At 31.6% G+C, this 13,717-nt stretch overlaps 1 protein-coding gene across 3 annotated transcripts in view; it reads left to right on the forward strand.

Moving 5' to 3' along the window:
• LOC118196758 (influenza virus NS1A-binding protein homolog) overlaps positions 1-13,717 on the forward strand; it is an 86,314-nt gene that overhangs the window by 56,481 nt on the left and 16,116 nt on the right. For all 3 annotated transcript variants that reach the window (XM_085827445.1, XM_035368215.2, XM_035368214.2), the window contains exons 4-8: positions 82-206; positions 1,056-1,129; positions 6,485-6,667; positions 10,957-11,233; positions 13,276-13,482. In XM_085827445.1, coding sequence (XP_085683571.1) covers positions 82-206; positions 1,056-1,129; positions 6,485-6,667; positions 10,957-11,233; positions 13,276-13,482 — 866 coding nt within the window. The remainder of the gene's footprint in view (positions 1-81; positions 207-1,055; positions 1,130-6,484; positions 6,668-10,956; positions 11,234-13,275; positions 13,483-13,717) is intronic.

Raw genomic sequence — 13,717 nt, forward strand, 5'->3', positions numbered from 1 at the left:
CATTTATTTATTATATAAGATTATCTGATTTATTTCAATGTGTATAATTTTTTTAATGTAATAAATTTTAATTTTTGAAAGGCTTGAGGTTCCTCCAAAGCTGGTAAAAGCTACATATGTTGCTGCAACTAAGCTTCGTATGTTTTCAGCTGCAAAGCAATGTGGCAAATACCTTGTGGAAAATATGACTCCAGATAATTGCATTGGTGAGTTGAAAATCAATGTATATTATGTTTTTGAATGTTTTTAGCATTTTTATCCAGTTCTATTAGCTGATGAGAGGTGCTAGTTTCTAGAACTAACACAAATACCTCAATTCTTTTTTGCAGCACATTGCTTTGATTATTTACTTTCAAATAATGAAAGTAAATTCATAATTGCATAAATAGAATTTTAGGAAATATCTAGACATGAAAGTTTATAAATGAAGTTTTATCTTGCATGTTGGGGTATGTCTGTATAGAAAGTACTAATCTTTTCAATTTTTACTATTTTGAATCAATTCATTAAAATAACTGGAAGATGCCCATATCTTTTGGAATGTATTTATTTGCTAAAGTATTTTAAATTCAGTATGTGTTCATCGTTAATTCTTGTCGGTTAGTGCTGTTCCAAATAGAAAAAAGAGAAGGCTGTGTGAAACTTGTTAGGAATTGTATTGAAAAGAAATCAAATAGTAGAATTCATGTCTATTTTATTACGTAGATTACAGTTCATCTGTTTTAATCATCTATTTATTCATCTTTATTTTATAATATAATTAAAAATTTTATGAAAGTAATATTATTAAATTGAATTTTAATATAATTCCTAGGACAATTTCTAATCCTAATAATAATAATTTAAACATGTTTTGAACTTCCTGAGTGTCATGACCACTTTTATCTGGCCATTAATTGTTTCATTTGGTATATATTAATGTTGGGTAAATTATTTTGTTTACATACTTTTACCATCCAAATGAATGGAAAATTATGAAATCAAAGGCTAAAATAAGTAAGTGCATAATAATAAATACTTTTTAAATAGTTAAAAAATAATATATTTATTTTTAGGTTTACGATCGCTTCCTGGCATAGCTTCCAACCCTGATCTTCTGATAAAAGTGGATAACTTCATTCGCCAGAACGTAAGCTTTAAACTGCTGTTTTTAACTTTTTTGTACTCTGTATGTCTGTGCAGTTACGAGCATGGGTAGCTGTAATAAGTTGTTTTTTTGTGTTCAATGCTAGACCTTATGTTTTTCTATCCCTAATATTCTTTTTGAGTTAATTTTGTTAAGTATAAAATTTATATGTTTGATTGCACAAATATAACTCAGTCTCTGAAAGGTAAAATCTAGATTTTTGTATTAGGTATGGGATACAGGTTGGTAATTGAGATGTGGCTGCCACTGCTGGCTAGGACTCATCCTTGACCGGTTTCACACATACTTTGGTGATGGAGGAATGTGTTACCCTCCTATGGACCATGCTTGTTAGTTTTTTCTTGTCTCTAGGGCACACCCCCTCATCTTCTCAAGATAAGATTGACAATGATTATTAAGCAGTTCTTATTTTATAAGCTTTTAATTCTTGATTTAAGGAAGAGATTTCAAATAAAGGAATTTTTTTTCCCTTGTGGATTGTTAGTTGTATTGCAAGTTTAGAACAAGACTTTGTATAAACTTGTTAAACAAAGAAGTCAAATTTTGTTGAGCAAATCTTTGTGTAGTTAATTTTGGGCTATTGCAAGGGCATTTATATATGACTTGGACTGTTGAATTTTTTCTGTAGTGACTCTTACAGCTCAGTCAATGACTTTAAATATTTGCCTTTTGACTCTCTGCCTTGGAGTCAGTTTGATGTGTCAGCAACATGTAACTACTATGGAAATGATGGGTGAGCAGGAATTGCCTCGATCTTTGGAGCAAAACTTTTCTGTTAAGTTTTTAGTAAGTGAAGATATCTGAAACTCAGAAATTTTGATCATGTTTTGTGGATAAAATGCAGAAAAATGTCAGATTTATGTAGGTGCTGTCACATACTGAGGTAGGATTAGGTGGGATTGTGCTTTCACATAGCTTGTTATTGTCCTGATACAGTCACCAATATATGGGCTTGGCAGAAATATGATCTTCAAAAGCAAATATGCACCAACTCAGACAGTTCCCAGGATGCTGAAAAAGTTGTATTGAAGTAGAGAGCAATTATTTAAATTAATGTTCTGCTTTGCATCTGCTCCATTTTTTCTTTCAGTCATTACATTTGTCCATTGTTTCAAGTGTATCCTTTAGAAAATATTTAAATGTTAAATACAAGTGATGACATGAGTTTATGTTGCTTTAATATATATATGTTTATTAATATGTTACATGAAACATATAAAAGATATAAGAAAATACAATAGCTGCTTTAAGAATAATTGGCAACCTCAAAAGTAATGATTGCATATTTGGTGCTTTCTCTTTAAATTTATCTGTTCTCCCAAATTCGAGATCATTCTATGTCATGTAACAACCACAAATTAACAAATCGTAGCTTGTCTCGCCGCTTTTCTTTTCAACTGCCTATGTCATTTCTTGTTAAAAACCAATATACATAAAAATTTATCATATTTCATTATGATTGAATTGTAGGAATGTATTGGATTTCATTATGATCGGATCAGTATCTACTGAGATGATTTTATATGCGTGGGAAAAAAAATTGTTAATTCGTATAATTCATTTTTGTGTTCGCTTCCCAGCCTGCCACTGTGCCATCACGAACTATGCTTCAGAAACATCACACACACACATATATTTATATTTCATATTTATACTTCACTGATAATGACTGAAGGAAAATAAAAAAAATCATATCTCTTTTCAAGTTCCAAGATCTGAATAATTGTAGTTGATAACAGAATATATGAAAGTTGGGTGTTGCTAGTCTTAATTTTTAATCTGTTTGTGATGGGTAGCTCATTCCCTGAAACGTTCTCTCGGGACAGTGTGCTAACCAGATACATACATTCTCTTGCAGGAACAGGTAATTCGCACTGGTAAGCCTAACTTTGGAAAACATTTTGCATAAATTAAATTTGTAATCCAATTTTTGGTTCATTATGGAAGGAGCACTCAGTTATCAGAATTAATTAAAAATTTTATCATATTTTATAAAATTTTTAAAAGAAAATGTCAGTTCTAGAGTAATGTAATTTTTGACTTACCTTAAATATATGGCAAAAACAGCCAGTCATTGATTTTAATCCAACATGTTAATAAAAAAATTGTTAAAAATCTTTTTCATAAAACTGAGCACATATAATTTTTGACTTACCTCTTGCTATAGCTATCACTTTCTATTTCTGCAAAAATATCATCATTGTCATCAGCATAAGAAAAGACTCATTTATCATTCATTTCCCTATAAAAATATTTATCCTAGGAGTAAAAATCTAAGAGCAATAAATAAAACCTGTGACCCAACAAAATATAAAACATTGCATAGAAATAAAGGTTAACATGTTTTGTTTTCTATAAATTTCCCCATAACAGATATACGGCTACATCTAATGGCAACAAAAAATACTAATTTATTCTATTTAAAAGTCATGTGGTACCTCCAACCACTGAGTGAATTAAACTTTGATTCATATATTATGATACACCCGATTTTAAGGTAACGTTGCTGGCAGTGCACATGTGACAGGCAAGTCCTGAACAGGTTAATGAGATATAATCATTTCTATTAATATTTGCGTGTAAGTACTGTGCCTCCTTTCTTTTTCAGGATTTCTGTTAAATGTGTTCATAGCCTGGTTACTGGCTGATCCCACCAGGTCTATATCTTTAGCCCCAATTCAAATCTCAAAATTATCCTGTAACTTCTCATAATGCTGTTTCCCTCTTACAAAAACAAACGGAAGTGAGCACTAGAGACCTCAGAATATTTTAATAAAGCTTTCAGTGTATCTGAAGAATTATGATAAAAGGTTTTCTGTGAAAGCATTTGAAGAGCTAGGTGAATAATTGTCCAAAAAAGACAGAAAAATTAATACGTTGAGCGCCACGCATATTTCTTGGGCAATCCCGTTCAGGCCACGCGCGCCGCTTAAAACGCTGGTATTGTAGGGTCAGGAGTAATGGCCAGAAAAAAGACTGAGAGTTGTCACATTTTGTAATAGCAGTAAGGGAGAACCATTTTTACGTTTACTGTGTTTCAATGAAATCCATTAGTCCTGTAATGAATCAAAATTAAGTAAATTTTAAATAATTTTTTCTGTAATTCCATAAAACAGTGTATATTGTATAGTTATAAATCATGATACATGCTGTCAGCCAGTGGCGGTCGACGCAGCCTAAACGGAAAGTCTAGTGTCGGCCACAGATGGCTGACGCGGCCTAAACGGAAAGTAGAGTGTCAACCACAGATGGCTGATGCAGCCTAAATGGAAAGTCGAGTGTCAGCCAAAAATGACTGACGGGACGCTCAAGGTGTTAAACTGGTTCTGTAATGCAAGTTTACAAATATAAGAAACCTCGTAGACTGTTCTGCTGCTTTTTCCTCTATGCTATGGAAGTTGTGATCATATGCCTATTAGTAGAAATCCAATTGGATTATATGTGCATTAAGAGTATCTTAAGCAGTTTCCTGTATGTATTGCATATGTAATAAATCTGTAGTGAGAAATAAATGATGGTCATTTTTTAAACATCATGTCAGATAAAGTGAAAATTTAATGCACATTAATATTAGGTTTAGCTCATTGAAGAAGGTACAAGCGGACCTCTTCAGTTGTAGGAGCATTAAATGATCATGGTCTTTTGGGAGGTTCTATGCAGAGACGAGACGTTAAAGAATTCATCATGTGCAAGAAGACTTTTACTAATGAAGGCCAGAAATCTTCTGCAGAATGATCATTAACAATCCGTATGTAATCTGCTCAGAAATGTTTTTGTATTGCATATGTCTGAAAAGACTTGTCTGTGATCTTTTATATATACTTAGAAAGATTTGCAAACTGGAAAATGATTTTGAACAATCTGGTTAAAGAAAGTTTTATTTCAGAATTTATTCCTTTTTGCTTTTCAGCTCATACTCTTGAGCTGTTATTGGATTGTACTATCAACTGCAGAGAAGTATAATGCTTGCATTAGTGTAATGCCAAAATCACAGTAATAATCAGATAAGCTGCCACACGGAATTCCATATTCAGTATTGCAAATGGAAGATTCTCCCCTTTTGTGTTCTGGACAATGCATCACGTGAATTTAACTTCATGATCCAAAGTCAAGCTATCATTTTGTTCTTATATCAAATGATCATTTTGGTGACCACACCAGTTAAAGATGTAATGTTTTCATATTTTACTGTAGTGTAATTAGTTTGTTCTATCTTTAAAACAGTTGCACCTGTTGCAGTTTAGCCTAGAAAAATAACAGCATTGCTTACTTGCAGTTATTCAATGTGAATAAAAAGTCTTGTTGCTTGCCATGTTTCTTGAAATGGTCTATAACAGAGATTCATAATTTTTTTACATCGACCTCTTTTATAGAAATGGTTTCCTTCATCAATTTCCTTTACAATCGTAATCCAAACACACATAAATAGCTTAAAATTAAAAATTTAGATTTAAGGATATAAATAAAAAAGTTTTGAAAAAATGGTTTTATCAGATTTGTTATTTTTGTATTCTTATTACTTTTAATTTTCAGAGGTAAACAGTTTTTCAGAAATAAAGGATATATTCTAACTACACAAATGTTCATTCTAACTGCATAGATGTTCACTTTTAATCAATATGATGCTCGCTCTTAGTGTGTTGATTTTTTTAAACATTTGGCATAAAGTTAATTTAAATTAATTTTTATACTACCCCATTTAAAAATATCCAAAATGTTTATTTTTCATTCAAGTTTTGCAGTCTTCGTGTTTCTTTATTGTGTTCTCTTGTCTTTTATTTTCTTATATTTCAGTTCTTGCTTAAAAATAATTTTTAAAATGAATGAAATAATTAAGTGTATTTTTCCCTTATACTTATTCATATTTCTTTCCTGACTGGAGCCTTCTTTCCTTAGTATGTAATAATACCTGTATATATTCCTTACTATGTAATATAGCTTTATATTAATAAACAATTTTATTAATACATTTTTTATGGTAATCAATGGATTTTTATTATGCCAATAGATTGCTGGTGCATATTTGGCGTCCTCTTTACTCTTTAAAGACCTTTTGATCCTCGTATTTTCAGTAACCCTGTTAAGAACCTTTGGTCTACAGCATTTTAATGTTTGAAACTTGCAACAAGTTTTGTATAAGTAATATGATAATGAATGATTTTTAAAGTATATAAAATCTTTATGTACTTCTTAAGGTAGGTGCATTTCCATTGGAGGATAACTGAAATTTATGTTTGTCATATTTTATTAAAATTTATCTGTTGATTTCACAGTATGAAGATATAGAAACACCATTTTTCATATTTGCTATTTAAACTCTTGTATTTTGCTTTTCAGATATCCGAAGTTGCAAAATCGAAAGAACTTCTTGCTTTACCAACCATTCCTGTAGAACTGTTGCAGAACAGCCATGAAGAGAAGATTGCTACTAATCTTAAACACATGTGTGATATGGTTCTTGATTGGGTTAAGGCTATAACTGATGACCAAGATATCAGTATTGATGATTTAACCCAAAAAGTAAATTTCATAAATTAATTTAACTGTTAAATTTTACAAATCATGGAGTAAAACTATTTAAATGTATATATGAAATTGTGTAAATTTTCAAAAATTGTCCAATTTCAAAACTCTGAGTCAAGCTCCTCAGTTTTTCTTAAAGGTTAAATTCTTACAATTTTAATTCATAAAGATTCTTTGGACTGCAAGTATTTTTCACTTGTAATTTAACACAAATAATGTTATGAGTTGGCTAAATGCTAATAATTGAAGCCTGATGGTATTTTCTAGAACATGAGTTCTATAAAAGGGTCAGTAAGATTCCTTTTTGAAAACATTTATAAAACCTTTTCTAAACTTGCATTTCATTTTTTGGTGTGCACAGATTTATATATTTTATTTTTCAACTTATGTATGACCCCTAAAATTTTATGAAACTTATCTCAAAGTCAGTTTTTTTCCTTGGTCAGTTTTTTAGAGGTATACTTTTCATATTGTTTTTGTCAAAATTACTGTAAATTTTTAATAAATGTAATATAAACTGGGAGAGGTAAAGAATTTTTAAAAAATGACACGATGGTAATTAAAATTCATTCAAAGTATTTCTGAAGAACTGAAAAAGATAACCAAGATTAAAATATATCGGTCATGTTTCTCCCTCTATTAAGACTTGCTAAAAATGCAACTTCATAATTTCCTATTTAACTACATGTGAGATTTCCTTTTAAGAACTTGATGTGATTGGGAGCGATGGGACATCATCTTTCAAACCACTAATTAATGCTGTTGTATGTATAATTAATGCAGTATTGTTGATGAGAGAAAATTGAGTTCTTAGACTCTATGGAAAACCAAATTGTATCAAATCCATCAGATCAAATTGTACATTGGGAGACCACTGCAGGGGGTTTTGTGTGTGTTTCTCTTACACTTTAATGAACTGCATTTCCTGTCATCTATTTCATCGCTTGGATATTCTTCCCACAGAGTTCAAAGCCTTTAGTGGACTGATTTGGAAAAGATTTGGTTGCTGTGAGAAACTTCTGCTGGTTTGCTTTGAACATGTTGAATACCCCAATCCTTAAGTTGAAAAAAAGTACTAAAGGATGATCAGGTAATACTTGATATTTCTGCAGCCTTAAAGCCAGATAGAATTTTAGAAGATTTAGCAGCTTGTGATCCTGGTCTGCTTTCACGTTCAGTATGGTTGATGAAAGTGAATTGAGTTCTTAAACTCTACGGAAAACCAAAGCCAGCAAAAGGTCGAAGGATAGCTATCGTGATGCTCTGACAACTTTAAAAATAACTCAAAATTTATTGCAAGTCGTCAATTCATGAAAGTTCTTTCTTTGCTCATTCCAAAAATTTGATTCTTGTAATAATTGTGAATAAAAGAAGGCATACAAGAGAACTAGTCTTTGCCAGCTGTTAAAAGCCTGATCACTTTTCATGGGAAAGGCTATTTGGAACTTAACCTTGTCAAAACTCTGCTTTTAAGGAACAGACTATGTTAATTAGATTTAGGGAGATAGTTGCAATTTCTCTCCTCTACCATTAAGGAACATCATAGATGAGGACATCAATAATCTGTCAAAGACTGGTACGTCGAAGCTGGATTTCCAAATCTTCTTTTGTCACACCCAAACTGTAGAAGGGTGTATCAAATATGTGGTGGCACTATAATGGTTTAATTAAGATGACTGTCCTGTCAGGCTGTGTTATGTTAGAATTTTTCCAAACATCTAACTTTAAGGTGCACTCTTTTGAATAACAGAATTAAAAATTATAAATGTATTCATTTTTTACTAAAAATTAAAAAGTAAAATTATCAAAAATTACAGAATATTAATATATTTATCCCCCTGAAAAAAATTCCTTTTTCTGCAAAACATATACAATTTGAAATTGCAGATTTTAAACATTTTTTTATGTTCATCAAGCTCCAAACGTAATATTAGAGACAACTGCATTTCATCGGCAGTTAATTTAATAATTACTGAATAACAGCAGAATTTTGTTATTTTTCAAAATTTTGAGTGTGATGTGTGAACAGAAGATGCATTTTGACATGACATTTTTCTTCATTTTACATAGCTAGGAGATGAGGTACTTTTCTGGGGTGTAGCAACAGACAAAAAAAAGTGGTTTTTAGCCCACTCTACTGTACAGTGTCTGTGTTAGTTATACTATGATTTATGTAATGTTATTAAGTGCTCCAGTTGTAATTAAATCATGGCTCAGAAAATGGGGACAAATTTTTATGCGATGTTAATCAGTGCTCCAGTTGTAATTAAATCATGGCTTAGGAAACTGGAGCAAATTTATTCTGATACATTGCATAGTCTATAAGAAATACCTATTATGTTTTGCAGAAGTTCTGCAGCTTTGGTGATACCATGTACTGCTTTCCAGTGGGTATTGAAACTGGATCTCAAACTGCACATTTATAAGATTCTGTTGATATAAGTTGTGTAAGATGTTCATATCTGTGGTTAAAGAAATATTCTTCAATAAATCAGATATCCCATGGATTGCAAGGAGTCTGGGTCCTACAACCCAATTAAAATATTTGTGTTGAGGTAAGCACAGTTTTGTGTCACATGTGTCAACGTGTTTTCCAAAATCTTTTTCATGCTAGACTGGAAGGGTATCAAAAACATGAAGGTGGCCATCTTGACACTATCATTAATACAGTCAAAAGTCGTTAATCCGGACTCGTCGGGACTTCGGCGATTCCGGATTATCGATTTTTCCGGATTATAGATCATCAGTTTAAATCTGGTAAGATGGCATGCAAAAATTACAAAATTAAAAATATGAAACCGTAATTTATGAAATAAAGAACAATTATGATCTAAAGGGTATCAAAATTTACAAAAAGAAAAAGCTTAATATTTATTTCTTTACTTTATTAAACATTTCCTTCAATGTAAGTTGCTTCATTTCATGTGATAATACTTTCTCTTTAATTCTATTAAACAGACATAATTTCTTTTTTAGTTACAAAGTTCGGCTGTTCAAGTCCTATAATTGCTGTGTTGAGAATACCCGAAATGTTTTCGTTTTCAATAACCTCTGGGTCACTGTCTTCACTATCTGAAGCGAATTATAATGACAGGAACTTGATTTAAATCATATCGAATTATAATGACAGGAACTTGATTTAAATCATATCAAAGAGGAGTAGAGTATATGGAGTGTGGAATTATAAACCAAATAAAATAAAAACATCTGCTCTGAAGATAAGGATAGTGCTGATAGATCAACTTCCAATCCAGCATAAAATTGATAAACAGATTTTGGATTTCAAAACATACTTTCGCTTTGTAGTGAATATATATCGGAAATTCTATTTGACATAATCGAAAGTTCAAGCTTACTTTTATAAAATTGCTCTAACAGTCTGCAAAAAATAATAAGCGGGATCGGATCAAGTTCGAAGATTAAGGAACAACGCAATCTGCAACATTAACTGAATTAGATAACTTTAGCTTAGCGTATAACTCCGTATAACTCCGTTACACATTAAACGCGCATGCGCACAAACATATTCGCAGCTGTAAGGGTCTTATGCGCTCTCGTAAACGCCTGTGCGCATGCGTGAACGCGACGCATGCGCAGAAAGTTTGTAGCTTTGAGGTCCGGATTATAGATCATTCCGGATTATGGGTGTCCGAATTAACGACTTTTGACTGTAATATGTTTTTGGATATGCTTATTGTAGTAGATAAAAATTTGGTAAGATAACCACATTTTTATTTATATAACCCAGAAATTTATAGCCCACATTCTACATAACCAACGGTTACAGAAATAAAGGACTTGTATGGTCACAGCGTATAATGTTAGTTTGTTTAAGTAGTTCTTCCTCGCTTTCAATATACCTTCTTGAGGAAAGGCAAATCTCTGTGGAAAATTTTCCATACAAGGATTCAATAAATTCCTATATCAGAATTTCAGAAATGTACGAGGGTAATTCAGAAAGAAAACACAGTAAACTTAATGAAATATGTAAACAAAGGAGTCTGTAATGATACTTATATGTAATTATACTGTAATTATAATTATAAGTTACTTTTTCACTTAGTCATTCTGAAGTATTTACTGTTGACTGTGAAAAAGTCTTTATTGCATCCGAATGACAGTTTTATCTGAAAGGATGTTAAACTTCATGAAATTTTGTGATTGTTTTCATGTATAAAAATTATGTTATAGTAATGATTGTATAGCTGACTTTTTATATAATATAAAATTTGTCCTTATTTTTTCAGACTTTCTTTTTTTTCTGAATAACGTTTATGTTTGTTTAGGTACATATGTTGTATTTAAACCCTGATCGTACTCTGCATGATTGTAATGATATTGAAAATGGAGATCTACAGGATTCAGAGGTTATTCAAGATTATAAGAAGTTGTCAAGGAAAGTTTCTGTGCCAGGTACTGGAAAAAGTCGACGCAAAATATCTCAAGCGCCTGCAAAACCCCGCCAGTTTTTGTATACAAAATCAGATTCTAGTTCTTCATTATCATCTCTCTCTGATGAAGAAGATAAAGATTGGAAACTTATTGTAACTACTAATAATGGAGGTAAATATCTTATCATATTTTTCATTTTAAATTATCGTTTTAACATCTATTTATAGCAAAAATGTGTTGTAATTTACATATGAGAAGTGTAAGCATGCAACATAGATAGCTCTTATGTTATAGTGAAGAAAAATGTTAAAAATAATAAAACTAAGAAAATTAACCCTCCAATCTTTACAGGTTTAGCCCAGAAATTTCATAGTTCCTTAGAATGTCATGAATAATTTGTATTTTCTTAATTATATTAAAAAAATTCTCTCACTTTGTATCTTGATTCCTTTTCTTTCAATATACATCCAAGCTGAAATCGGATACATTAAAAGTTGGCAGAAATTTTCATGTGTAAGGAATAAGAAAGCCACTGTTTCTATACGTAATTTTCCATCTGCAATGCTGATTGGGTTAATAAAAAGGTTAATCTGAAACTTTCAGATTTTTATATTACGCCTAAAGTGGCGATTCCCCCCCCCCAAAACAGTGTGAGAAACATGCCTATATTCATGCAGATTCTTCATTATTTTTTTAATATAATGCAGGGCAATAAGGTGGCAACAATTTGAAAAGTGATACAGCTGTTTATAGTGATTTAACAAAAAAAGGGCCATTTCGGTACCCTTTTGAATAATGCCCCTTCAGGCTTTAAAAAAAAAAGAGTAAATATGTATTCTGAATTTAAATTCTTTTGGGCTGTCCCATATCTTTAGAGTTTTAAGTACATAAAACTGAATGTAATTGGTAAATGTACAATAAAATTGTGTAAATGTGAATTGTAGTAATTTTTTGTATTGTCTTTATTATGTATTGGAATCACTGTGAAGAATATATAGGTTTAAAGAGCTGGGGTGATTTACCACAACTCTTTAAACCTATATATTAACCTAAACATTTAAATGTTTCTAGTTTGTGAGTTTAAATTTCATCTAATCTTTAAAGCCTGAATCATTTATGCAAAATAAACTTCTAGTTTAGCATACTACGCTAGAAGTCTTCTAATCTGGAAATACCGAAATATATTGTTTCAAACTGGTTGATTCTAGATTCAGGTACGTGCATATACCGCCTTAGCACAGTTTGGTGATTTTTTAGACAAAGGGGAAAAAAATCTAGTTAAAGATTTTATTACCTACAAGCATATTTTGCAAAATACTGTATTCTTGTAGGAATCTTACTGTACATTCTTTCATTGTGAACAAATCGTGCAAGTCCATGTATCTAAAAGACAAAAAGTATTACCATTTATCTGCAGAACTCATTAGAATGTAGAATACAGTGAAAGAATGCATATAAAAATTAATAGTTAGGATCATTGTCCAGAGTTGAATACATTCTGAAATTCTGGGCCCACCAGCGGCCGAGTGGTAAAGTCACTGAACACTGGTAGTTCGTTCCGAGGTTCGAATCCTGCAAACAGGCTGACTGCATGGGTTTTTCGTGGTTTTCCTCATGTGCAACATGTATACGAGCCAGTTTCCCTTAGAAAGTCCTCCATGAAGTTATCCCTCCCCCTTAGGCGGATAGCCCTCGAGGCTTTGCCATAATCACACACACACGCACACATTCTGAAATTCTGGAAACTTCTAATAAAGTGATTATGCTGGGGTATAAATAGCACAATAACCTAATTAGAAGTAGTCCAAATTGGCTACTTGGTAATCTGCTATGAGTAGTATGTAAGCATTGTACATGTTATAATTATTAATACCGTAATTGTAGTTTTCTCTGATTATATAAGATTGAAAGTAAGTTCACGTTGTGCACTAGCAAGTCAGAATTGCAAAAGATGAATTAGTGGAATGGTTAATTTATTAAGAATGAAAAAAACAAAAATCATACGAAAGAAAAATGATTTTCACTTATCCTTTTAAGAAACAGTTTGTAAAAAAAAAAAAGAAAGTCTGACAGTTGATATATTTTTAGTGTATCTCAAAGCATTCTAAAATGTTGTACTGTCCATAGAAAGTTTCTTCTTTTCTAAATGGTATGGATTGTTTTGTAAAATATGAGAAACTTTTGTTTTTCTTATCTGGCATTTTTTGTTTTAGAAAATAGTATGCTAGGTCTTGTAGCAGCATATGGGAAGCTGACAGTCTTATCAATCGTGCAGAGAGTTCACACTCCAAATCACAGTCCTCTTTCCTCGCGAAATTCATCTGTGGAAAAAATAAGCACCTATTCTGTCGTTCCTCCTATGAGTTCTGCAAGATGTGCAGTGGGAACAGCTGAACTGGAGGGAAAACTTCTAGTCTGTGGTAAGCTTCAAATGCAGATATCTGAAATAATTCTTTTTATAGAAAATCTAAATTTTATTATTAAGATTTGTTATTAAAAAGTTTTAATTTTTAGATAATGCTTAATAATTATGTATGCAATTTATTGCATGCGTGAAAGAATGCATGTTTAATATTTAACACATAAATAGCATTTAACCCCTTCGAGCTGCGTAGCGAAAACGCGCGCTTATCGCGGAGGCCGGCAGTGTCTTCC

Source organism: Stegodyphus dumicola, chromosome 12, assembly GCF_044657685.1.
Source record: "Stegodyphus dumicola isolate Sdum_Otavi_A_Nest chromosome 12, ASM4465768v1".
NCBI lineage: Eukaryota > Metazoa > Arthropoda > Arachnida > Araneae > Eresidae > Stegodyphus > Stegodyphus dumicola.